This window comes from Xenopus tropicalis, chromosome 1 (genome assembly GCF_000004195.4).
Source record: "Xenopus tropicalis strain Nigerian chromosome 1, UCB_Xtro_10.0, whole genome shotgun sequence".
In the NCBI taxonomy this organism is placed as follows: Eukaryota; Metazoa; Chordata; class Amphibia; order Anura; family Pipidae; genus Xenopus; species Xenopus tropicalis.
In genome coordinates, this window is record NC_030677.2 from 27,779,164 (window position 1) to 27,803,933 (window position 24,770).

The following is a 24,770-nucleotide window of genomic DNA, read 5'->3' on the forward strand; positions in this document are numbered from 1 at the left end:
TTCTATAGTAACTACTGAAAGTGCAGTGACCTAAATTCCAGGTGCTGATGAAAGACAAAGCAGGCATAAACTTATTGGTGTATTGTTAATCAGTTTATTGGTGATGGCCATCTTGGCATCCTGGTGATGATGCGAGTTGATTGGGCGCAGCAGCTGTGGTGCTAGCGTTCGATATCCTTGCTCGCTTGTGAAACAGGGCTCACCGCTATGCAACTAAACACTGGCATCTGTCAAGGTTACAATCATTCACATTCCTGTGTTGCAAAACATTTTAGATTACACAACATGCAGTCACTGGGTCTCTACAGCTGGGCTAAGTGTTAGGCGCACTATCTAGAAGAGCTGATAGGGTCTCTAGATAAGATAATTTCCGCCATATTGTCTTCCATTATCTTTATACCAAGGACATGACACCTAGTTGCAGGCCTTTATCTCCCACTGCAGCATATGGTCCAGTCACTACATTTTACGCAAATCAAATGTTGCCCAGCAATTTATGGATTTTACCATACACTGCTTTTACTGCCCCAAGGCGCTGTTGGCTTGTGTCGCTACCAGAGATTCATATTTCTGCTGCACCAATGGGGTTTTTTATCTAAATTAAGCATATTGTGACACATGGGAATTTCCCCACAAAGATTTTAAAGAATTCTCTAAGTGAGGTAATTCTCTAAGTGAGGTAATTGAGTGAAATTTTTGCAGGTGTTGTAGGGAGTAAATCTGGCTACATGTGCAGATAGTTCTTCCAACTTGCCAGCTTATTGCCCTTTGTATAGAGCCAAAGTTGTGGCATCCCTGATTGCTCAGTCAGGTATCCATTAATTTGGTGTGAATGGAGATGTCAATGGGCAGTCAATTATGTCCCTTCCTTATGCGTCTGCAAACTATTTGAATAGCACAATGTGACCCATTACTTGGATGGCCAAATCGGGGGACAGTCTGCTAACTGAGATGATTAGAGTATATTGTATGGTGTATCATATATTAGTAAAGGCACACATGAGAAATACAAAGCAACCAAAACTAAGCATTTAAGGGACTGATAAAGCTGACCACCTGATTCTGATTTGCCATCAGATTTCTGTTGTATAAGCCCTGTGCAACCAAGCACAATGGAGCAAAGGTCCTGTGCTGAGCCGCTAAGGACCCGATTAACTCTAGTAACCTTTGGAAACACCCAGCCAATAAACATCCTGTAATATTCAGGCAGTGCACCAGCACCACGGTCAAAATACACTTTAACGGTGTTTGATGGTGTCGGGAGGTCACATGTACACACAAATATTTAAATTCTTTTTCTCTTTAGAACCCAAACAGATAAACTACAGAATGACCCCCATCACCTCTCCTCTGCCAAGATTAACTATTATTTATTAACTTACTCAAAGAGTGACCTAGGGGAAACTTGACACATTCTTGTTCTTTAGATAATCTGCTAAACTGCATTTTGCCTGCTAGTACCTTGTACAACTCACACTATGTTTTTAGGGGCAAAAATAGCCTCTGTCGTTGGTTGCTAGATCAGCCATTGTATATAGATGATAGATAGATAATATAATATATGTAAGTTATACAAAAAAGCACTTAATAAATATCTATTATAACTGACGTTATTAGTTAAAAATTGGTGCCTAGTTATGTTCAGTTAAGCCATAAGTCATTGAACCTCATAATATCCTAAAAATAACCTTCAATCATTTGAGTCTCCCTATATCAGGACAGTTTAGGACACTCTGCCATTCTATTCCCTGTTTCTGTTTCCCTGTCAATCAATCGGGACAGTTGGGAGTTATGATATTTTACAGCAGCATTATCCTGGTTATATTGGCATCACCTAACCTATACACATTATCACACAGATGCAACAGGAGCCAAACAGAGTTTGCTTCACTTATCAGTTCATAGAATAACTGGGGGTGGAGGGGGCTCACATATTGTAAGAAGCTTGTACTATTGGCCTTTACCACACATCACAATGCAGCCTCTCCTTGCAAACCTAGAATGTTGTAATATCCATTATGAGACAGAATCTTGTTAAAATTCTAAATATATATACGGTATATACATTTTATGTTGTGCAGCTATCAAGCAAACATGTAATTGCTCACCATGTGATTGAATTATCTCTAAAAGGCAGAAAGCACTTTCCCATGGCCACATGATGGGTGGAAGAATCTGATTAGTTACCAACACTGGGAGGACTCACATGCCATAGAGATAAACCCAAAGGAGCCAGCATTTTGTCACTGGGTTCTTTTTTTTTTTTTTTTTTTTTTTAGGATTATTTTGTAGTTAAGCCACAAATATAAACCTATTCTTAATAAATGTTATTTGCCCATTTTTGGTGTTGGCTAAATTGCTGAGGACATCGCAGTAACACACCATCTTTGCTGATGTCAGTGGTGCCACCTGTTGACATGCTTATTCTTGGCCGCATATGGCCACCACCCCACCCTTTATTCACAGTACATCCTGGACAGCTCTGCTAAATTGTATGGGTTCTATTCTGTCTGTGTCGATGCATCTGGTAGTGTAGGTTCTATAATTAGGAGTCTGCCTATCTCCTTAAAATAGCACAGCCATGACAATCTTGTACATGTAGCTTCATGATCTGACAACCCAGGGAGAAGCTTCCTGTGCTGCACAAAGGAACCCACACCTAATATTGCAGTTATGCTTCCTTTGCACTATGGGGCTTTTATGAAAGAGGACCTTCATGGTAGTTAAGCAGTCCTAGATTGTTGTAGCTGTCAAAACTGGATTCAAGGGGCATGCCACTTGTAGGAAGTGATATAGCTGATTTGTGGTCATCTGTAAGTAGCTACAAGTGGTATGGGTCTTAAGGTTGCCATACATGGGCCATAAGGGGGACCATACACACTATGGAAACCTTCCTATTGTTTGGTTCATCTGCAGAACAATCTGAAGATCAGGAACTTTCAAACCTGCCCAACTAATGAACCAATGGAAACTCATGGTGTATAAATATCTGTCCCAATTGTCCGGAAAGCATACATGTACTGAAAATCTATGTGTGTGTGTCCCAGTTTTAGATTCCAGGTCTCCACATTCTTTCGCTGACATACCTTGGTGCACCCAAACCAGTTAGGGTAAATGAATTAGGTGCATATTTGTTGGGCTGAATACAGAGTATCTATCTAGTGTTTTTAAATGCATAGATTTCATTATGAATGGTAAGGGCCATGATTTAGTCTGAAAGCAGACTTTCCAGCAGCGATTTAATATTGACCTTTACTGCCCAAATTGTAAGCAATAGCAGTTATGTGTCTCTATGTATTTAGCAAGGGCTTTCTGACTGAAGAGCAATTCATGTTGGCAAATGGAATGTTTCATTAAAATTGCATATTAGTTTGGGGTAAAATGACTGATTAGTATACAGATCAGTAAAAGAACAGGGTTATATGTATGATAGCCACTATCACTTTAGCCAGCTTGTAAAAAAATAAAAACATTCGGTGGGGCATTATCCTTTGAATGGAGAGTCGGCGGGTCACAGTTTACTTCCCCTAGGAATCCATAATGAATCACTTGACATTGGTTCTTGGCCACGTTTTCTGTTCCCCCACAGGCTGCAGCTATAAATATCAATCTCAAATATACAGCTGACCGCAGAAACCACAATGTCTCGTGTCTCCACTCCCCGGTGCTGCAGTTTAGCCTGTAGTGTTCCTTCCCAAGCTGTAGGCATAAATTTAGCAGAACATGTTTTGCAGCATTAAGCATTTGCTCGGGAGCACATTCCTGCTCTCTCCAGCATGTGGCCCAGCTGGTAGCTCTGGCTCTCTGGTCAGCATGTGCCTTGAGGGGGCTGCCGCTTTCTGAAACCCTAGCCCCCACCTGCCTTTGTGAAATCTACCCAACAAATGGCCACATAAAAACTTGCCCTGGGTCAAAAGAGAAACATCTTGGCAAGCGGTTCTTGGGCACAAGTAGATGCATTTATCTACTTATCCTCAGTGGGGCCTCCAGTCAGTATAGAAAGATGTTATGCTAACCTGTGTGTGTGTGTGTTTGTACAGCACCAGGAGACGGTCTGAAAAAATTGTACATTTTGTCTTTTTGTATCTGTTTTAATTATGTGAAGTAATAGTAGCATTTGTCTTTATTTTTAATGTTCATTAGCTGTGTGCTAGCCGGACCAAGTCATTTATTATAATTACAGATTACTTGGCTCAGCTCTGCCCTTAATCACAGATATATGACCTTCAGTGCACTAAACATGCCTCCTGATTTAGTTTTCAGGGTAATGAATCTGCAGCATTATTGCTGGCAGATTAACCCATTGTGGTAAGGGCAGAACTACCCAGTAGGCATGTTTGTTTACACACATAAGACATAACATTAAATGGTATCTTGCAGCCATCTGCCCAATGGTCATAAAACTATAAATTCTGCATGGTCATTTCTGTAACCAGAGCAAAACCTATTCTTATATATATATATTTCTGTACAGGATAATATGTTTTCAGTAATTCTCTTAACTGGCCTAAAAAAAAAAAATCACAAAAACCCATTTGACCAATTGTACCATAAAGTCTTCTTCATAGTTTATTTAAAGAAATTAAGTTAAAATGTAACTTTTAAGTGGTAATATACCCACCCACACAGTGAAAATTGCTCAGAGTATTCTTCTAAGTACTTTTGTAAATTATATTCTTGATTTTGTGCCTGAATGTTTTATTGTACATAGGGAACGAAATGCTGGAAAAAAAGCATTGACAGTAATTGTACAAGTTTAGAATCTATTATATTTACAGCGCTGCGGAATATGTTGGCGCTTTATAAATAAATAATAATAATAATGTAAACTCGTTATCCAGAAAGTTCCAAAGTACGGGAAGGCCATCTCCCATAGACTCCATTATAATCAAATAATTCAAATTTTTTTTAAAAAGATTTCCTTTTTCTCTGTAATAATAAAACAATACCTTGTATTTGATCCAAACTAAGATATAATTACCCCTTATTGGGGGCAGAACATCCCTATTGGGTTTATTTAATGGTTAAATGATTCCCTTTTCTCTGTAATAATAAAACAGTTCCTGTACTTGATCCCAACTAAGATATAATTAATCCTTATTGGGGGCAGAACAGTCCTATTGGGTTTAATGTGTACATTTGTTTTTTTTAGTAGACAAGGTATGGAGATCCAATTTATGGAAAACCCCCTTTTTCAGAAAACCCCAGGTCCGAGCATTCTGGGTAACAGGTCCCATACCTGTACAATAAGTTGTGTGAGGAAACCCATGCAAGCAAGGAGCACACATACAAACTTCTTGAAGATAGTGCCCTGGTCAGATTTGTCTAAAAATAACCGTACATCTGGTGTTTTCCTTGTAAAAAAACAGCACCGGCCAAACTTCAGATATAGTAAAGGATTATAATCATAGAACCCAATAACAAGCATCAAGCATGCAAAGTTATGGCAGATAAAGCAGCCATCGTTATCATTACTGATTCCTGTTCCAGGTTGCACTAGTTGAGCAATACTGAGAAGATCATGTATAACCTGTATTTTCTCATTCCTTTTCAGGACGCTCTTCCCTGTTCCCTTTAGACGATGGTTTGCTGGATGATGGACATAATGACCAAGTTGGGGTTCTGAACTCTCCCAATTGCTATTCTGGACACCAGAATGGGGAGAGAATTGAGCGCTTCTCAAGGAAGGTGTTTGTCGGCGGCCTTCCACCAGATATTGATGAAGGTGAGTTATTTTGAACGCTGCCGGGAAATGCAACCCTCTGTATCAGCAACAAGATAATTGTTCTACTGCTGCGGCATGTCCTCTTATTCAATATCCTACAGAGTGTGGTCAGTTTGTTCTACATTTTTAATAACATAGCATAGCTTAGATAGATGGTACTGGAAAGGAATTTGAGAAGCAAGAAATATAGATTTTATATAGGTTTAGTATATTCTCATTTCGAGCCAAACTATTAATACTATTGGCCCCAACGTGTCACTTTAACGGTAGAGTTCTGCAATTTTAACAACATTTCCTTTCAAAGTTAAAAAAAAAATATGAAAGCCTTCGAAAATAATTGACTTGGGCTGAGTTCAATGCATATAATGAAATTACATTCAGTGGAGGGGGCTTTGTACAACATCAGAACCAACAATGGAGCTATTTTCTGTTATCTGTTTTGCCATTATTTTTTATTTTTAAGACACTGCCTCATTTGTTTCTCTTGCCCTAACATCATTTTCTGCCTGTCCCCACGAGAGTGGACTTTGATGCTGGAAAATGTACCATCAATGAGAAAATGGCAGACGATATGGAGCGCAACAGAGAATCTTTATGAATGTCTGTTGGTGTCCCTAGGGATTGTATATGTGTGATAGAGCTAAACAAGGAAAGGTTGTTTTGAATCTAGGATTGGTTTAAGAATTGGGTCAAACCCTGGATTTGGTATTAGCATTTTTCTGAACCCTTGCTGCATTCAAGCCCCCTTTTATTAGTCCACTGTTGGTCACCACCCCCCCCCCCCCTTTCATACTATATTTCCTGTACATATGATCACCTGTCTGTACACTTTCCATAGAAAGTGTATGGCCACCTTAAGAGTAATTGCTAATGCTGCTATCTTTCCTTTTTTGTTTTCCTAGATGAGATCACCGCCAGTTTCCGCCGTTTTGGCCCCTTAGTAGTTGATTGGCCCCATAAAGCAGAAAGCAAATCCTACTTTCCACCTAAAGGTAAGACACTCTGTACATCATATTGCGTTTTACACCCTATGCCTGCTATGTTTGTTAGCACCCAAAGAGCCTGCTTAGCTTTTCAAGCTGCTAACCATATGGATTTATTGTTCCATTCCTTTGTGCTCGGTGGGCCAGATTAAGAAGGCCAACGGGCGTGGCCCGTGGGCCGCAGTTCGCCCACCCCTGTACTATTGGAAGAACAAGCTGCATAGATAAATCTTCCCTAAATACAATGCTAAAGCTATTACATCCAATAGCTTTGCCCAGTCTGCCTCCTGATGAGCAGTACCACTCCCAGAATCCCATGATACCCTTCAGCTATTTTTAGTTGTGCAAATTGCATGCTACACACCTCTAATCTGCCTTCAATAAACACCCATTTATTTGTATAAATATAAGTCTAAGCAGCTTTTTAAAATGCATTAAACATTATTTGCAAATGTAATTGCTATTAAACGCAGCATTTGTATGTCCCCCTTGTATGATTTCCTCTCTTTTAAATGGATGAGAAAGCTGGAGGCGCCTCTGTATAATCGTGGAGTGTTGGCATGCAACACCCTGGGAATGCCTGGCATTATGGCGGTGTGGCAGCCTTTAAATAATCCTTGCAGACTTCTGCTAACCTATAGTAGGCTGGCTAATTTGAGCCTTCTGTTTATAAATAGCTGATCTAGTTGCCCTTTGCAAGGCTGCTCCATGCTGGACAGCTGGGGACTTTTCAGCAGGTCTGCATTTCAAAAAGTGGGTAACAGATGGATTTATTTTTTAACCATGTCTCCATGGGCTCTTGGGCAAGGGGGGGGGGGGACTCATACTGCCCCCTACATGCCCAGATATAATATTGCAGCAAACTGAGTTACACACCGTTTAACAGACTCATGCTTAAACAAGTCCCTGTAGAAAGCATATAAAGCCTGCATAATCTTGCTTTATCAAAGCTGATTTTTCTGAATGGCTCGCATGGCTCCTATACTAACACTGGCCAATTTAGCGCCAGTACACCAATGCATAATTTGATCGGTCTACTAAAGAATAGCCAATGCTGTTCTTTAGGTGCAAATTTGGTAAATGAGTACCAGTTTGCAGTGGTCTATAACCTACTGATATTCAAGGCTGAGCATGAAATGAATAAGCCAATGGGCCTTGTAAACGCTTCCCTGGATAAAGTTAGCCAAAGAAGTATTATTAATTTGTTTAATCTTTACATTTGATACTGGGTATGACTAAGCTTCAGGCTTGCCCTTGTTGACCTTGTCTTAAGCTATGGTGTGTACTCAGCCGGGAGAGGAAACATTAATATAACTCAAATTCCCACCATACCTGCACCCACTAATGGTTAAAGACCAAATCAAGGCCCCTTTGATAGGAGGATACCATAGCTGTTACTGTCTGCAGTCCTGGACATATTTAGGCTGCATTGGTATTGTGAGAAAGCACCAGGTGTGGCATTAGCCTTAGCACCAGAGATGCTGGGAAATTGGGGGCTCCATACTTCCTGCATTGGGCAAGTCTCCCCTTTCTCCACCAACTCATTTTTTTTTTTTTTTGCAGCATGTATAATGTCCACTGAATAAAATGTCCACCTGATCTCCGTTTTGTGGGACTGGAAAATTTTAAAATGCTGATATACAAAGAAGCCAGTGCAACTCTTGTACTGTGTTAGGGGCTATAAAATTCTGTTGGCTGTTCTCCATTTGGAGAGCCCTGAGCTGCTAAAACATTTGGTTGGTCACCTTTGCCGGGATTTCCGTTTAAGGATACTAACAGATAATTTCATTTTGGAAAGGGAACTGTTTTGGCCATAGGAGAAAAAAGGCTGCCAGATGTACTGTTCTTATTATGATAATTGACTTTGGGCTATTGCCTAGTATGCAATTAACACAGAGGAAAGAGAATATAAAGCAGGACTCCCTGCATCACTAGTGCTTGCACATTGTGACTTACCGCAAGCAGCTGGAATTCTAACTTATAAAGAGGGGGGGCAACTTTTCATGTGCCTTACACCATAGCAAGGCCCTTGTTGTGTTTTGTGTGACTTGTTACAGCAGCGGTTGTCTAAATTCTTCAGTTCTATTCCCATTATGAGGTCTTGCATTATTCCAGCCCAGCCCCCCTTGGCACACAAAGTGACAGATATATCAACGTTTCTTATATCTGCTATAGTTCCATGAAGATCTAAAGTACATGCCCTGTATAAGGTTTTTTTTTTTTTAGCAGACAATGGCTTTTGTCCATGTACAATTTTAAAAAGGAGATAATCTAATTTGTACCGGCCAGAATCAACTTGCTTAAGCTGAAACCATGAAAATTGGCACAAGAACCCCATGTGATCATCCAGGAATCACAGAGCCTTTTGTCCCACTCATGCCACTTTAAGTTACATTGGCTGCAATACTGTGTACAGTAGAATACTTACCCTCATATGTAATAAAAGCAACCAAATTTGCCCAGTAGCAGTAACCCATAGCAACCAATAATATATTTGCTTTTAAGCAGATGACCAATACATTCTACCTGGTTGCTATGGGTTACTGCTCCTGTGCAAACTTAAGGTCCCCACACACAGCCAATTCTAAGGGACCGATATCGGCAGCTAATCGGCCCATGTATGGGCATTACCGACAGGACTGCCCGACCGATATCTGGCCTGAAATTGGCCAGATCTCGATCGGGCAGGTTTCAAAATCTAGTCTGATCGGGGACCGCATCAGCTCGTTGATGCAGTCCCCTAACCGACTGACCCACTGCTGCCAATATAATTCGATCATTTGGTCCCAGGGCCAAATGATTGAATTAGCCTACATGTTCCCCGATATCGCCCATCCCGTAGGTGGGGGATATCGGGTGAAGATCCGCTCGCTTGGCGATCTCACCAAGCGAGCGGATCTTCATTTGTATGGGGACCTTTAGTGCCTTTTATTACTTAACCCTCTTATTCTGTTATTACAAATCCCTATGGCTATATGAGCCAAGAAACTGCCCTTCCACCCAGCAACAGGGAATATAATCTTAGCCTATTAGGTGCTTGTGTGGAACAGGTTCGCTCATACAGCAGGAACAGACCACAGCAGGAATTTTTCTTCACCTTATTGGCAGTATTTGACTTGTTCCTTATTATTTGTGCCATTTAGTGGGTGAAAATGTTTCCAACATGAATATAATGGTGCTTTGTGTTTCCACTGCTGCAGGTTACGCATTTCTTCTTTTCCAAGAGGAAAGTTCCGTTCAAGCATTGATTGATGCCTGCATTGAAGAGGAAGGAAAACTCTATCTGTGTGTTTCAAGCCCTACCATCAAGGACAAGCCAGTGAGTAAAGAGAATGGTTTCTCAGGCAGTAGGAATCGAACATTTGTACCATTTCCAGGCAGGGTTATCCTTCTAATGCAGAGAAGAATTAAAGGAGAATAATTGTTGTGTTGTATGAAAAGACTCTGAACCTGGCTATTGTATTATTCTTAGCTTTGATTAAAAAATACTGCATTCTTGGTATTTTATTTTCAAGCAATGTAGTGTTTGGTCTTACATTGCATGATTTGCATTAATCATTATATCTCTGTCCTGTTAAGTGACAGCTGCAGCCCTAATCTGAATTGAGCTGCAATAGTTTATTACAACAGGTGTACCCTTCAGTACATACACCAGCCCTATGCTCAGCGAATGCTTCAAGGTTCTGCTCAACCCTTCTGGGCTCCCAGTGAGCAGTAGTGAGCGAAAGTGTGGTTGGTTATTGTGAAAAGATTTTTATAGTTTATGTATAGTGGACAGGAGGAGCAAAGGTATATACTGGGGTACATACTGTAGTTACACTAAGAATAAAAGGCAGATGATTTCTTCGGCAACACATTACTAACCAGTGTTTTTCATGTTGCTTTTTTAAACAGGTTCAGATTCGACCTTGGAATTTGAGTGACAGCGACTTTGTGATGGATGGATCACAGCCTCTTGATCCCCGGAAGACTATATTTGTTGGAGGTGTTCCCCGGCCACTGAGAGCTGGTAAGGACTAGAATTATAAAACTCATATGTTGATTTGTTTTTTCAATGCATGAAAACCTCAATTCATTAGTCTGTTGTATCCTTTGGGAAGGGACTGTGGCTGTGGGATAGCAGGTATAGTAGGGAGAGATGGTGCCTATAGTAGCAGTGGGGGGATAATAGCCTCTGGGAAGGGACTGGGGCTGTGGGATAGCAGGTATAGTAGGGAGAGATGGTGCCTATAGTAGCAGTGGGGGGATAATAGCCTCTGGTAAGGGACTGGGGCTGTGGGATAGCAGGTATAGTAGGGAGAGATGGTGCCTATAGTAGCAGTGGGATAATAGCCTCTGGGAAGGGACTGGGGCTGTGGGATAGCAGGTATAGTAGGGAGAGATGGTGCCTATAGTAGCAGTGGAGGGATAATAGCCTCTGGGAAGGGACTGGGGCTGTGGGATAGCAGGTATAGTAGGGAGAGATGGTGCCTATAGTAGCAGTGGGGGGATAATAGCCTCTGGTAAGGGACTGGGGCTGTGGGATAGCAGGTATAGTAGGGAGAGATGGTGCCTATAGTAGCAGTGGGGGGATAATAGCCTCTGGGAAGGGACTGGGGCTGTGGGATAGCAGGTATAGTAGGGAGAGATGGTGCCTATAGTAGCAGTGGAGGGATAATAGCCTCTGGGAAGGGACTGGGGCTGTGGGATAGCAGGTATAGTAGAGAGAGATGGTGCCTATAGTAGCAGTGGGGGGGATAATAGCCTCTGGGAAGGGGCTGTGGGATAGCAGGTATAGTAGGGAGAGATGGTGCCTATAGTAGCAGTGGGGGATAATAGCCTCTGGGAAGGGACTGTGGCTGTGGGATAGCAGGTATAGTAGGGAGAGATGGTGCCTATAGTAGCAGTGGGATAATAGCCTCTGGGAAGGGACTGTGGCTGTGGGATAGCAGGTATAGTAGGGAGAGATGGTGCCTATAGTAGCAGTGGGATAATAGCCTCTGGGAAGGGACTGTCGCTGTGGGATAGCAGGTATAGTAGGGAGAGATGGTGCCTATAGTAGCAGTGGGGGGATAATAGCCTCTGGGAAGGGACTGGGGCTGTGGGATAGCAGGTATAGTAGGGAGGTGGTGTCTATAGAAGCCTAGCAGTCTGTTGTGGAAGGGCAGTGTCTGTTTCTTCGTTTACATGGATTTAAAAGTTTAGCATTGGCTTTGTATGCAAATGTACTAAGTTCCCTCAAGGAACCATTGTTCAGATTCTTCTGTCACATACAGTGTATTAATATACATTCTGTTTTCCACCCACTCATTTTCTAATCATAGATATTATACTGTGTAACAAAGGGCTCTGGTATCCAGATCATTTATTTTCTGTTTATTGAACTCTTCTAAACATAACTGTATTCACAGTCACATCGCAATGAAACAAATGTAGTCAAGGCAACTAAACAGTTGTTTCTCTCCCATGGAGTTGGCCCTAGTTGCGAGGTTACCTTGCATCAAAGGCTTTCCCAGGCCAAACTGTTTTTCTTTTGGGTTGTTGTTTAGCTGCATCCATCCCAACTATGCGTTTAATTGATTTCTCCTAAGAAACCGCTAATTCAGTTTACATGAAACTAGGTAACTGTAACAATATACCAGATCAATGTATTGATCAGATTAGAATGAATGCATGGGGTTTGGGCAGAACCTCAGTGTGTAAAACAGGATGGAATTTTACTTGTGATTTGCACGTTTGCTCAAATATTTTGCTGAATTATAACTCCCACCAACTATAGACGGCAATATATACACCAGGTATACCCCTCTGTCCAAGTTGGGCTTTCCCAATGATAATGAATGCTCTCTTTTCTCTACAGTGGAACTAGCTATGATCATGGATCGTCTCTATGGAGGAGTTTGCTATGCAGGAATTGATACAGATCCAGAACTGAAGTATCCCAAAGGAGCTGGCCGGGTTGCATTCTCCAATCAGCAGAGTTACATTGCAGCCATCAGTGCTCGATTTGTTCAACTTCAGCATGGTGACATTGATAAAAGAGTAGGTTTCTTTCTTTTGGAATATCTCTATATACCTAATTGTATATAGGTGTGATTTGCCTTTTAGTCTGTACAGGTATTGGATCAGTTACCCAGAAAGCTCTAAATTACAGGAAGGGCATCGCCCATAAACTCCATTTTAATCAAATAATTATTCTTTTTAAAAAATGATTCCCATTTTTCTCTAACCATAAAACACTGTCTTGTGTGTGTATATGTTGATCCAAAATACGGATAGTTCCCTTATCTTTTTAACTTTTTGCTTACCTGTATAAAATAAGATACCAATATATTATTATGCAAGTGTAACTGTTTGTCCTATTATCATCTCATGCCTATAGAGATTCATTTATAAGTTGGCCACCAACAAAAACTTCTGCTCATCTGGCCAGGTCAACTCTTTTCCCAATTTGGTTAACCAAGTGCTGGGTCAAACTGGGTTGATCTGAACATTCGGCCCATCCAAGACCAGATCAGTATTTGAATAAGATGTTATATTTGCGATGGCTGCAACTGATTAGTGCCTATACATGGGCCAGCAGGCCACCAGCTCAGCCTCTCTTGACAGTGTCTGTAGCAAATGTCCGTTTAGGAGCAGCTTTAAGGTGGCCATATACATACCAATTACGATTGGTCGCAGGAAAGATCCTTCGTTCCCTCCATTGACGTTTAGGGCTGAGTCATCAGATATGGAGGTAGAAACAATAGGGTTTCTCCCTCCACCTAACATTCAGCCCTAAACCCAGATTTTGCTCGGGCACCGTTGAAATCTTTTGTCCCATCCGGTCGACGAGACGAACGATATCCAAGGCTTTTACAATCTCAGTCGTCTCATTAATCGCCATACACACACCGAATATCATACGAAACGAGGTTTCGCACAATATCAGTGGGTGTATGGCCAGCTTTAGTCCCATAATTCTATTTAGTGCCACAGTGAATTGAGTTTAGTCATTTATTTTTTACAACCCAAATGAAGGGTTTGGCGATGTGCCTTGACCTTACAGCTGACCAGAGGAATCCACAGTACCAGACAGGCACAGGAAGCACCAGCAAGCTTGTACAGACAGAACATGACTAGGTGATGTCCAAATACTCTGTCTCTCATCTGTGTACCTATGTTTGTAATTCTAGGTGGAGGTGAAGCCATACGTGTTAGATGACCAGATGTGTGACGAATGCCAGGGGGCCCGCTGCGGTGGGAAATTTGCTCCATTTTTCTGTGCCAATGTCACTTGCCTGCAGTATTATTGTGAGTTCTGCTGGGCGAATATCCACTCTCGTGCCGGCCGGGAATTCCACAAGCCGCTGGTGAAGGAAGGAGCCGACCGGCCTCGCCAGATCCACTTCCGCTGGAACTAAGCATTGCTTTGCCCACTTCTTACTGAGAAAAGGGTGCATGCGGCTTACTGGTTTTGACGATAATTTAAGTGCAGAAGAAATAAGTGCATTCTTCTGCTTTCCCCCCTCCCGCCCTCAATACATGCATCGTTATCAGCAGCCAAAACACTAAGCCTCTTGTTTTTCACCAAAACCCTACATCTCAGGCTTTCTAATTTTGTGTGATATTTTTTCATGTCAAATTTTTTTTATATATATATTTTTTTCCAAGTTCTTTTTTTATATGTAATGCTAAACTAGATAATGGGGAATGTTTTTTTTTTTTCTTTTGCGTAGGGGCAGTCTGCTGCTATATTTATGGGTGAAGCGTGCACTTATTTCTACATTTGGGTTTTTAACTTCAAGATCAGCCCCAGTAATTTACCAAAGGTAGCAAATTAATAGTGAAAATGGAATATGTCTGCTACTAAAAAGCTTATTTTTTATCGTTGCTATTTTAAGTGTGTATGTAAAGGTAAAACGAAAAACAAAAAAGAGAAAAAAAAAAATATTAGGGTTGATTTTTTTTTTTTTTTTTTGCTCTCCATTTTGACTTGCAAGAAAATAATACCTCAAGATAATCTGATTTATTAGCTATTTTTAAAACATTTTTAATCATAAGCTGTATTAGCTTTGCTGCTATATAGGTGTTGTGTGTAATGCCACCTATTAATACAGGATTGAAAAAGTTTTCAAATAAACTGCATTGCAGACAAATGCAGCACAATATGGCCTAGACTGCCATAGTTTTAGAATGTGAATTATGCATGTTTACCTACGTGTCTACACCATATGCATGCACTAGAACTATTAACCACAGATACGGTATTGCAGAAAAAAACAAAAAGCTTTTGAAACTAGGTACAGTAGCATGAGTAAATAACAAAACATTTTGTTAACAAAAAAAAGCATATTTGCATGCGTTATCGTGACTGACGTAAGAAAAGAAAAAAAATGTCCTTACATGTGTACAATATGCAATCTATTAGTTTTTAGATCAGTAAGTGCAGCCATTTTTGTGTCCTGGTCGGTAGTGGACTTCAATTTTCTAAAAAAGATTGGATGTTAATCTCGTAATCCCAGTGCAATTGTTGTGGCGTGCAGTTCTGATGCTTGTGACGTGATGTAGCAGAAAAAAAAGGAGAAAAAAAACGCAAAAAAAAAATAGAAAGTTCAAATCTTCTGAAAGAGCGTTAATTAAGCTCCCCCATACGTTAAAATATTAATGAAGACTTCCTTTAAAATAAAGAAAACCAAAGATGGCCAGCACACTTTTAATCAGTCACCAAATGTATAACCCGCAGGCTATTTATCTACGTATACGTTTATACAAATGCTTGACGCTTTAGTTAAAACAAAAATAAATAATAATAAGTCAAAATGGAGATAATATTATACAGACGGCTAGTTGCATAACAAGATCCCTTTACCTTTAAGACAACAGTGACATGTGACATGGTTCCTTTTGCATATGATTATGGCTTTTTATTTTATATTTTATATTTTATATTCTACTCCTTATAAAACATAACTGCCTGTTACATGGAAGTTTAATGACAGTCGCAATCTAATTTTTTTTTTAATTATTATCACTATTCATATTTTTAATGACAATATAAAGTCAACTTTATTTTATAGTGCAGAATAACATTGGACTGAGTTCTAAATTCCATAAGTCAGGAGGTTATGCAACTAGCCCAAAAAAACAAAGGAAATATGATCTAATAATGTTTTTACTCCACAAATCTACCAATTTATCACAGAATTACTAGAAGGAATGGAAAAAAAAAAGGGTATTCTGTGCAAGCCCTTGGGACAATCTTCTGTGTACGAAAATTTGTGGTCTTATCGGTTGTCAACAGCGTGCTTTTTTTTGTACTGTAAAATATGTGATTCCTGTCTCCCGTTAACCGTTTTATTGTGGTCGTAGTTCGCGTTTTAAATGTTTGAAATTGATGCTGTTCTAAGAAGTGCTTTTCTTTTCTAATTTATTTGTCAAAGTCCCCTCTTTCTTCCCCGTCGCTTAACCCAGATCTCCTCCTAAATGTTTTTCGGGATCGCATTAACATTAAGTCTGGAAAAAAAAAAAAGCTTCGCCCCTTGCCTAACCCAAAAAAAAATCATTGACTTTGTTATGCACTATGTTTTATATCCGAGACAAGATATTCCTTGGAAATTGGAAGCACACTTGTTTTAGCAGTCGCTATACCTCAGTTGTTTTGGGTTTTCCTTTGTAAACCTTTGTTTTATTTGAAATAAGCTGATTTAAATACAGAATGGGAAACGAAACGAACACCCCAAGAAAAATTCAGAGAAAACAATTGAGGTATTGATTAGAGAAAAGAGATCCCTTACTAACAAATATTTAGCAAAATAATCTATGGGAAAAACAAAAATATCCTTAATTGGAAAGAGGAGAGCGGTAGAAAGTTTTCTTTTGGGAAAAAATGTCATTTCACTTCTACGCGGAGCAGCGAAGGCTCCTCTTAACCCCACTTTCTGTGTGCATGTCCGTGTGTGTGTAGTAAAATCTTATTTTCTAATTGTTAAACACTGTATTGGATTTTTTATAAATCATATTTATTTTACTATTTTTGTAGAAGATTGCTAGTTGATTTTGATTGTATTTTTATATTTTTAAAGCTTCACTTTTGTTCCCCCTACGTGCATATTGCTACCCAAGGGTATATGACTATGGAGGAAAAAAACTTTAAAAAAAAAAAATCCACACTTTTTGTTAAGAAGGAAACATTTAGCATTTATATATTTGTGAATGGACAACACTTGATATTGTATCCCTGTTGCATCTGGCTGCACAAAGCCTCTCCTCAAAGATGCTACAAAAACTTGAATATAACACATTTTGGAAGGCTGACTAACCTCGATTCTGTGTTGTGATGTGCAATACTGTTTCTAATATTTGTATAAAAAAAAAAAAAACAGTGTAAACCTTTTTAATGCAAATTTATTTTTTTCATTGCATATTTTGCAGATTTTATCCACAGTGTCATTTTTTACTGTCAAAAAAAGAATAACCCCTTTTGTCATTGCAACTATTTTTTAAATCCAGAAATCTTTGTACTGATGTAAATGATTGTAGTTATTTTGGATAGTGTTTTGCTAACAAAAGGAGAGACTTTTTTCATGCATATTTCTATTTTGTTGTTTTTTCTTTGTTTTTCTTTGTTTTTTTTTTTCCTGTTTTTTGTTTTTTTTTTATTAGAAGTAATATTCTGGTCATTAATATCATTTTGTATTTTTTTGTGGGAAAAAATATAATTTTATGACGCTAATTGCTAAAGTTTTATTTTATTTTTAATTATTTTTGGAGCTGAAATCTTTGTACTATTAAAGCAACTAGTTTCTAATTCAGAGTTTCTGTATAGAATGGCACAAGTGGCTTACGGAGAGTGTTTGGATTGTAATTATTAAAGGTTCTTTGATATGCAAATAATTTAGTTGATTTATTTTATATTTTTGGGGGTATTAAAGCAGTTTTCTTTTCTATATATTTAAGAGCCCATGCTTTTAAGGACACTAGGTGATTGCCTTCAGCTTGATTTTTATTTTTTGTATTTTTTTTTTTAATTTGAAATAATTTAGTTTCAATTTTACTGTTATCTTCCAGGTGTCTAAATCTCCAGTCTGTCTGTTGTACTGGTAATTTAACTCTGTAATGAAATAGTTTGCTGCCAACTATTTATATTAAGTAATTTTTAAATATTTGTAATATTGTTGACTGACTAATAAACTTAAGTTATTGGCACGTGTTGGTTTATTGCCTTTCTGCTTGTTGCACTGGGACTGGCATGTCAGGTACAGATATGGGACCTGTTATCCAGAATGCTCGGGACCCGGGGTACTCCGGATAAGGGATGTTTCCGTAATTTGTATCTCCATAACTTAAGTCTGCTAAAAATCATTTAAATAAACCCAATAGGGCTGTTCTGCCCCAATAAGGGGTAATTATATCTTAGTTGGGATCAAGTACAAGGTACTGTTTTATTATTACAGAGAAAAGGGAATCATTTAACCATTAAATAAACCCAATAGGGCTGTTCTGCCCCAATAAGGGGTAATTATATCTTAGTTGGGATCAAGTACAGGTACTGTTTTATTATTACAGAGAAAAGGGAATCATTTAACCATTAAATAAACCCAATAGGGCTGTTCTGCCCCCAATAAGGGGTAATTATATCTTAGTTGGGATCAAGTACAGGTACTGTTTTATTATTACAGAGAAAAGGGAATCATTTAACCATGAAATAAACCCAATAGGACTGTTCTGCCCCCAATAAGGGGTAATTATATCTTAGTTGGGATCAAGTACAGGTACTGTTTTATTATTACAGAGAAAAGGGAATCATTTAACCATTAAATAAACCCAATAGGGCTGTTCTGCCCCCAATAAGGGGTAATTATATCTTAGTTGGGATCAAGTACAGGTACTGTTTTATTATTACAGAGAAAAGGGAATCATTTAACCATGAAATAAACCCAATAGGACTGTTCTGCCCCCAATAAGGGGTAATTATATCTTAGTTGGGATCAAGTACAGGTACTGTTTTATTATTACAGAGAAAAGGGAATCATTTAACCATTAAATAAACCCAATAGGGCTGTTCTGCCCCCAATAAGGGGTAATTATATCTTAGTTGGGATCAAGTACAGGTACTGTTTTATTATTACAGAGAAAAGGGAATCATTTAACCATTAAATAAACCCAATAGGGCTGTTCTGCCCCCAATAAGGGGTAATTATATCTTAGTTGGGATCAAGTACAGGTACTGTTTTATTATTACAGAGAAAAGGGAATCATTTAACCATTAAATAAACCCAATAGGACTGTTCTGCCCCCAATAAGGGGTAATTATATCTTAGTTGGGATCAAGTACAGGTACTATTTTATTATTACAGAGAAAAAGGAAATCATTTTGAAAAATAAGAATCATTTGCTTATAATGGAGTCTATGGGAGATGGCCTTTCCGTAATTCTGAACTGTCTGGATAACGGGTTTCTGGATAAGGGTTCCCATACCTGTACACTACAAACCCTTCAAGGTTTCAAAAACTAGCCCAAATCTGCACCTTGGTGGGTTTGAACTTTGGAAACCTGCATGGGCTTTAACTAAGTAGCCCAATTTAGCAGAAAAACTGCCAACCTGGTAACCTTCCCTTAAAGGACATGTAAAGCCTACAATGTATATCAGTTGGGCATGTCTCCCCAACCCAAATGGCATTATTTGTACTGCATATATCCCCCCTCCGCTTGCCAGCACCATCACATTTTCCTAAAGCAAATAGCAGCTTTCACCCGGTGGCCATTTTCCTGTGATACATAATCAGATACAGTTACATAATCAGATACAATCTGCAAGCAGCATACACACACACAGAGACCCTTATTCAGCATACATTTCACCAAGAATACAGACTTACACAGGCACAACTGTCTGATAAAAGCTCTGCTTTGTTTGAGCTGAGCTCAGGAGAGGAGGTTAGGAGAAAAAAATTGAAGCAGACAGCTAGAGCTGAGTTTCTATGGGAACCAGCAATGCCATCTCTTCATTGGCTTCTAGATTGGGGGCGTGTTTAGTAATCTGAGTTTAGAACAACTGAGCATGCCCACAAGCCAGAGGTCAAAGCAAATTCCCGAGGGGGGGACGAGAGTGTTACAGGAAGAAAATTGGGGATTAAGGGGATGTTGCAGCCTTACTATTAACCTCTGGACAACCAGAGAGGCTGTTCACTGATTACATTTTTGTGTGTGGGGTTTACATGTCCTTTAAATCCTCCATTTGATCATATTTATCAAATTCAAAAACCTGATTGCTTAAAAACATGAAGAAACAGCTCTAATAAATTCTACCCATGATTAAAATTCATCCCGAAAGCTCAAATAGAAAAACAGTTTTTAGTGCTTAATAAATCTCAAATTTGAGCTTCAGAAATTCAAATTTGTGATTTTTCTGCTGCAAAAAACTCAAATCATGCAGTTGCAATATCTAATGAGCTTCGGATTACAGATTAGCTGGAGGTCTATGGGAGCTTTAAAAAAGGTTGTGGACAGCCAGCCTGATAGCATCGTAAGCTGCACCTGTATATAAGGGATAATTATACTTTCATATCTTGATATTTCCATCAATGGCAAAGCAAAAAAAAAAAGGGTTATGGTAGCATGTGTGCAGTATTTGCAAAAAAACAATGGACCAGTTGAATTCAGACAGTTGCAGCTCACAAGTTACCCACTACCTGTGGCAGGATTTACGTTTCCCCTGTGCTGTGATGGTGCTGGTTTTTTATGGTAGATGTTCTATAGACTAAAGTACCTACACACACAGCTCTAGCACCCTACAAAGGAGCTATACAATATGAAGCCAGAAACACCAGCAACAAATAGGGTGACTGGGAATATGTCATGTGACACTTTCATCAGAGACATGGCTTTGGGGTTCAGTGAATGCACACAATGATGTCACTTGGAGTTATGTAACAGGAACACAATCACAGCAATCAGGCAGGCACCATTTTGTAGACACCCCAACACCTGTGTGATAAAATGTGCCTGAATAGGGGACCTTATGACCATGCACAGGCTACACAATTATAGGTGTTAAGGAGGGAGGAGGAATGTGAGGACTGCAGTGAAAACTAGGAAGTGCAGCATGAAAAGTGAAAGTAATTGACTGCCCTGTGCCTAAGGGTTTAGTTCTCCTCTAACAAATTTTGGTTCGAAAGCTGGAGTTCCCCTTAAATATACTACAACTCTTGAAATTTATATTTTGTACTCAAAATAAATCACAAGTAAACTTTTTTGTCCAATAGAGTTTTGTGATTCTGCCGTGCTGTACTGAGCAGAAAAGTCCTCCCTAATTATAACTTGCCTCAGTATTTCTTCTTCCTTCTTGTAATGGGATTCTACCATGACGGAAATCCAGTGGGAAGTGATAAGAAGACTTATAGGCCAGCAAACAAGAAATATTTCTGTAAGAAAGATCCATAGGGAATATGGAAAAGCTGAATGCAACTTCAGTCCAAAAAGATAGGAATTGATTTTACCATTTAACAGTGATTTCCCAAGCAGTTTGGCTGTATTAGCGGCTCACACACAAACCTGTACCTACCCAGAGTTCACTATCTTCTCTTTTCTACAGTATTCCCATAGTGATCTGCAAGAGAAACACTATCCTGAGAGAGAGCCCAGTAATGAATAAAGTGGCTGGCTTGGGATCATGGCACCTATGGCAAAAGCACATCTGTCTTTTTATAATTATAGGCTGTAATGAAGAGGCATCTTTCTGTATGCATTTATTAGCATCTAATGGTTGGAACTGTGGTTAGTCTGACAGGATTACAATGTTCTGCCTAATTTAGAAAATGCAGAGGAGGAAGCCTCCCAATAATTTAGTGCATCACTGGGTGCCAAGAAGGAAACAGAAAATTGTATGAAAATGGCACACCCCAATCCAAAGGCTTGGGGAAAAAAATGTTAACCACTTGGATGCCAGACATCCCCCAAAGCTCTGTTGCACAAAGGGGTGTGTTGGCTTTTTTGCAGGCCAAATAGATTTTGATCTTCAAGATCATTACTTGATGCTACTATATAGAACAGTGATTTCCTACCAAATAAAGCCCCCTGTAAGCTGATAGTGTGCATAGAGGCTGCCTAATAGCCAATCACAGCCCTTACTTGACTCCTCCATGAACTTTTATGGTGCTTGTGTTGCTCTCCTAGTCTTTTTACATTTGACTGTGGCTCACGGGTAAGAAAGGTTAGGGATCCCTGATATAGAATATGAGCATTCTTCCCACGTGCCACTATCTATAGGGCAATTCAGAAAGAAGGCAAGGGGCTCATAGGAATGGGCTTATTGGTTGTTTTAAGTCATCATTCTGGCAAGTAAATGCAGCACTACGGGCATCTTTATAAAGACACATGCAAACCTGACACCTTTAAACCAGATATGAATCCTTCCCAGCAGTATTCATCAGGGAAGTTAGCATGGGAGACAGTGAGAGAATTGCCAGGGGAGACCAACACCTCAGCCATCATTATTTTCCCTCACTTAAGACTAAAATTAAAGTGCATTTCGGAAGTTTATTCATTTTATTTACATTGTTTTGTTTCTTTGAAGGGCCTCTATATTTTTATTTTTTATTTCTTGCCATACAAAGCAATTATTATAAGCTCATTATTTTCACCTTGCTTTGCTTGTGCTAGCTTCAATGAATGTGTTAGTCAGCTGGCAGGTTTGGCCTTCTGTAAGCTTCCTTGGTGCTTCATGGATAACCCCTTTATAGCCAGAAGGGCATTACCCAGCATCTTTGGCTGTTTGGTTACAGTGATAGGTATATTAGGGGTTTCTGTGTTAAAAGAGGACTAAAGCCTAACCAAAGAAATAGGCTAGAAATGCTGCACATTATGTTTTGGGTTCTGTACCAGCCCAAGGCAACCCCAGCCCTTTAGCAGGGAAGATCTGTGCCCCCAAAGGTGCCCCAGTAGCCCCCCATCTTCTTTTCTGCTGATTCCCTGCCCATACTCTGTGCTGCTGTCACTTACCTGAGCTTAGGGGCCCACTCACTGTATACTGTATATATAGAATATAAATGTCTCACTGTATACTGTATATATAGAATATAAATGTCTCACTGTATATATAGAATATAAATGTCTCACTATACTGTATATATAGAATATAAATGTCACACTATACTGTATATATAGAATATAAATGTCTCACTATACTGTATATATAGAATATAAATGTCACACTATACTGTATATATAGAATATAAATGTCTCACTATACTGTATATATAGAATATAAATGTCTCACTATACTGTATATATAGAATATAAATGGCACACTATACTGTATATATAGAATATAAATGGCACACTATACTGTATATATAGAATATAAATGGCACACTATACTGTATATATAGAATATAAATGGCACACTATACTGTATATATAGAATATAAATGTCTCACTATACTGTATATATAGAATATAAATGGCACACTATACTGTATATATAGAATATAAATGTCTCACTATACTGTATATATAGAATATAAATGGCACACTATACTGTATATATAGAATATAAATGGCACACTATACTGTATATATAGAATATAAATGGCACACTATACTGTATATATAGAATATAAATGGCACAATATAAGGTAGATTAGTAATTTGTTCGGAAACCAGTGCAATCAGCATCAGAATGTATTAATCAGCCCTGTAGAATTTGCTACGACCCCTAAGCTCAGCTTCTCAGCGGCTGCCCAGAGCCCACTGAGCATGTGCAGTGTCCCGGACAGTTCTAACAGAATCCAAGTTGGGGAGCCCTTGTGACAACTGTAAAGACCTATATTATTACTACTATAGAGATGCTGAAACTTTTGGCTAGTGCTGTCATATAAAAATATGGCATCTCTAGCCGTATCATTTTTAGGGTTTAGTTCTCCTTTAACAAATTTTGGTTCGGAAGCTGGAGTTCCAATTATATATACTACAACTCTTGAAATTTATATTTTGTACTCAAAATAAATCACAAGTAAGGATGAGTAAACTTTTTTGTCCAACACAGTTTGGCGATTCTGCCATGCTGTACTGGGCAGAAAAGTCCTCCCTAATTATAACTTGCCTCAGTATTTGTTTATAACATGCCTATAGCTGTAGGCCATCACTTTAGCAAGGTTCCCTTAGTGCGGGGATCCCCAACCTTTTTGACACATGTGCCACACTCAAATGTAAAAAGAGTTGGTGAGCAACACAAGCATAAAAAAAAGTTTCTGGGGTGCCAAATAAAGGCTATTATTGTCTATTTGGTAGCCCCTATGGGAACTGGCAGCCTACAGGCGGCTCTGTTTGGCAGCACAACTGGCTAGAAATGTAAAAATGGGCACCTGCTTTGAGACCACTGGGGACAACATCCAAAGGGTTGGGGGGCAACACAAGCATGGAAAAAGTTCCTGGGGTGCAAATAGGAGCTTTAATTGGCTATTTGGTAGCCCCTATGTGGACTGGTAGCATATATAAGGCTCTGTTTGGCAATTATACTGGGTTTTGTTCAACTAAAACTTGCCTCCAAGCCAGAAATTCAAAAATAAACACCTGCTTTGAGACCACTGGGAGCAACACCCAAGGGGTTGGGGAGCAACATGTTACTCACGAGCCACTGGTTGGGGATCACTGCCTTAGTGCATTCCCCTTAGGGCGAAGACAGAGGCAAGGCAACTAGTTGCGCTGTCTGTCTTCGCCCTTAAGAAACATGCAGCCATGGTCACAAAGTAACAGACTTGGAGTCTTTCAAATCTCATTAACCGATCTAACACATTTTAAAGGTTACTGTTACTTTATAAGTCAACTTCTAGTTGAGCTGCTAATTAACTGTAATTCTTGTTTATGTGTAGAAGGTGCTGACCATGTGCCCTGCAGTACTAAATACTTTTTTTCATTTTGAGGATGTCTGAAGCACCCATAAAGGGGAGTTAATTATTAAAATGAAAATTACTTACTCATCTCACTGAAATAAGAAACTTTCTAAATATAATCAATAAACATCTGTACTGTTTCTATAATAAATAAGTTTCTCTTTACTATCCCTTTTTCAGCAATCTGCCTCTCTTCAGGCAGGAGGTGGA

General features: G+C 39.2%; 1 protein-coding gene across 4 annotated transcripts in view; it reads left to right on the top strand.

Annotated features, from left to right (window-relative positions):
- The window catches only part of cpeb2 (cytoplasmic polyadenylation element binding protein 2), a 52,460-nt gene extending 34,586 nt beyond the window's left edge, over positions 1 to 17,874 (top strand). For all 4 annotated transcript variants that reach the window (XM_002938640.5, XM_004911232.4, XM_004911230.4 and 1 more), the window contains 6 exons: positions 5,555 to 5,725; positions 6,628 to 6,717; positions 9,909 to 10,027; positions 10,603 to 10,717; positions 12,548 to 12,729; positions 13,863 to 17,874. In XM_002938640.5, the coding sequence (XP_002938686.3) occupies positions 5,555 to 5,725; positions 6,628 to 6,717; positions 9,909 to 10,027; positions 10,603 to 10,717; positions 12,548 to 12,729; positions 13,863 to 14,090 (905 nt within the window). In that variant the 3' untranslated portion in view covers positions 14,091 to 17,874. The remainder of the gene's footprint in view (positions 1 to 5,554; positions 5,726 to 6,627; positions 6,718 to 9,908; positions 10,028 to 10,602; positions 10,718 to 12,547; positions 12,730 to 13,862) is intronic.
- Positions 17,875 to 24,770: the final 6,896 nt, after the last annotated feature.